The sequence below is a fragment of the Sinocyclocheilus rhinocerous genome, unplaced genomic scaffold (genome assembly GCF_001515625.1).
Source record: "Sinocyclocheilus rhinocerous isolate Xijiao unplaced genomic scaffold, SAMN03320098_v1.1 scaffold507, whole genome shotgun sequence".
NCBI classification, from domain to species: domain Eukaryota; kingdom Metazoa; phylum Chordata; class Actinopteri; order Cypriniformes; family Cyprinidae; genus Sinocyclocheilus; species Sinocyclocheilus rhinocerous.
Genome location: NW_015649561.1, coordinates 835,942 through 838,767, shown reverse-complemented (window position 1 = coordinate 838,767; position 2,826 = coordinate 835,942). Strand labels below are relative to the sequence as shown.

The window sequence follows — 2,826 nt, the reverse complement described above, 5'->3', positions numbered from 1 at the left end:
AGCACACCTCGCTTTTCAGACCGATGAGCTTTGTAAAAATCGACACGTTTCAGAAAGGCGGGGCATAGAGGAGAAACAATAATGTACAGTATGTGGAAAATTGTTTTTTTTTAACCTTAAACCGCATAAACATTTCATTACACCAAATAATGTTCTTTTTAGCAACATCATATGACCCCTTTAATTGACCTATGCTTTGTAATGATTTATTTAAAAGGACTTGCACAATCAAAATACTAATGTACCCTATATGTAAGTACCCTATAAATACCCTAATGGCCCAGAAAGCATGTTCAGATTGTGCAACACAATCATAATTAAAAGGAACAGGGTGACACTCATTGGTGAAGAATAAGTGTTGCATTCTGGTCTCAGTAGCTCACTCTTGTGGTAAGCTATGGTAAAGATGTAAAAGTCTTGTTTTTTTTGTTTGTTCAAGACTTAAACTTTGACTTGAAACATGATGTAACTAAAATGCAGACAATTGTGCATATGTGATATATGCCTTCCAAAGCAGTAACCTATCCTAAATGAAAAGAAAAAAGCCTAAAAAACTTCTCAAACCAAATGTAAAATGAAAACAAATAATTGAAGAAAACCAAATTGACCATAAAATCAGTTTAGAGTTTTTTTGCTTTTAAAATATCACAAGATATTTCATTGTACGTTCTGTAATTCAGTAAAATGAATAAAACAGGTCTGTAAGGCACAATGTATCCAGTAGGTTCTCAAACATATATTTTTAGGCTTCATTATCTCTTAAAATAAAATAAATTTCCCATAAAATAAAATTCATAAAGACAGCTCATTACACTTCAATAATACAGTTTCCATAGTATTATAATTATTGTACCAGTGGCATGCAACAGTATGTTATTGACAACAACATATGCCAGTGACTGTTCCAGTTTCAAAACACAAATCAAGTATCACAAGAAAAAACATGATTTTTATATTACAAATGCTTGATTCTTAAAAGGGATAACAAATCCAATTTTATTCCTTACAAAAATCTTTTCAGATAATGCGCAGTAACCTCTCCCTGAGAGATATTTATCCATAGAGTTACAATCCTTTCCCTCAGATGAAGAAAAGACGTTATATTTCAACAACATCTTATAATATAGAGTTTTTAATTCAATAGGTACACAATAATATTGCGTCAGATCCACATTTAATACAGATAGGCCTCATTCATGAGTGTGAATTTTTGTGTAAAATCATTCTTGCACAAATTTTCACAAGCAACAATTTAAGAATAACATTACGAATGATTTACACAAAGATTGGCTCATGAATAAGGCCCAGTGTCATTATTATGATCCAAACTATTTTTTTAACTCATAGTTTCCTCTTCCATCCATTTACAAGTAATACTGCAGTATAGAGATACAAAGAGTTTTAAAAATTCATAGCGCATAACTTGAGGTTTTCTAATGAATTCTGCAAACCGTAGTATGAAGAAAGACAAGGGCTAAGTTATACCTCATGGTGCTTCCATAGTGATTTCCTGTGGGAGACTGTGAACAGTGTGATGCCAGCCTGAAAAGAGGGAACAGATGAGCTCATGGAGACGGAGGTTTAGAAAGCAAACTCCCACAGGAGCAACAAATACATTCCTGACTTCTCACTTTTGACAGAAAACGAGCATGGTGGGGTGAGCACCTGTTGTAACTTCTCTAGCCGCATGTTATAAGCATTTGCCTTTCACACTAACATTTTTGCATTTATTGTGTATAAGAAGACGACATCTGACTACCTTTCGACAGTGGCTGCAGATGAAGTCCTCCACATCCACACTCACAGCGCTGGTGCACTCATCCAGAATAGCAAACTGGGGCTTGTTGTAAAACAGACGAGCCAGCTGTGCAATTCAATAAAGAAAACGTGGACTTTCTGATATAATACAGGCCACATTAATATCAGTCTCATCCTAAATAGAGAATGATTAAAAAATGCAAAGATCAGAGCTTACAGCCATCCTCTGTTTCTCTCCTCCACTGAGGACATCCATCCAGTCCTGCACACGGTCCCAGCTGCCCTCTCTCTCCAGGATATGTCCCAGCTGGACATTGTCCAGATATTCCTTCAGCACCTGATCACAAGTACGCAATATAATAATAGTAACACTGTAAGCACATTTCTTAAAGGGACAGTTCACCCAAAAATGTTCTCAATATTTATTATTTTTTTCATGTCATTCAAAAAAATTATTTCTTCTGTCCATATATTTAGCTTTGTTGTTCTTTTCAGTACAATGAAAATAGACCGTAAGGCTCCAAAAAGGAAAAAAAGAGAATCATAAAAATAGTTTGCATATGATGGCATTCCAGACTTAGAGCATAGCACATATTGGACAAATTTGACACTTTTTCCCTTTTTCCCCTTCAAGCAACATGTATATATATATATAAAAATAAGGACAGAATCTTAATTTTTTTGGTATATTATAGTTTTAAAGCTTTTCCAACCCTGACAAATTTCTGTCATTCCACTGAAAGCCCGGGTAATCAAAACTTTGACACTACAAAAAGTTCATAAAGAGATTATAAAAGTAATCTATATGAATTAAGCAGTTTTAAGTCCTCTGAATAAACATGATCACTTTATATTATGAACAGATTTAATTTAGGCTTTTATTCACAAATAAAAATTTAATATTTGCACATTCTTAAAAGCTCATCAAATATGGTCAAATATATAGTTCAGTCATGAAACTCTAGATGGCGCATTCTGACGGGGTGTTAACGTAACTGATGATATTCAGAGAGTTAAACGACTTGGCACAAGCTGATTGGTTCATGCTGCATATGCAGCCAATGAGCT

The 2,826-nt window shown here is 34.3% G+C and overlaps 1 protein-coding gene across 1 annotated transcript in view; it reads right to left on the bottom strand.

Annotated features, from left to right (window-relative positions):
* Positions 1–1,328: 1,328 nt before the first annotated feature.
* Positions 1,329–2,826, bottom strand: part of abcd3b (ATP-binding cassette, sub-family D (ALD), member 3b) — a 9,378-nt gene continuing 7,880 nt past the window's right edge. Inside the window, 4 exon segments of the mRNA XM_016515409.1 lie at positions 1,329–1,376; positions 1,486–1,542; positions 1,760–1,864; positions 1,976–2,095. Coding sequence (XP_016370895.1) covers positions 1,329–1,376; positions 1,486–1,542; positions 1,760–1,864; positions 1,976–2,095 — 330 coding nt within the window.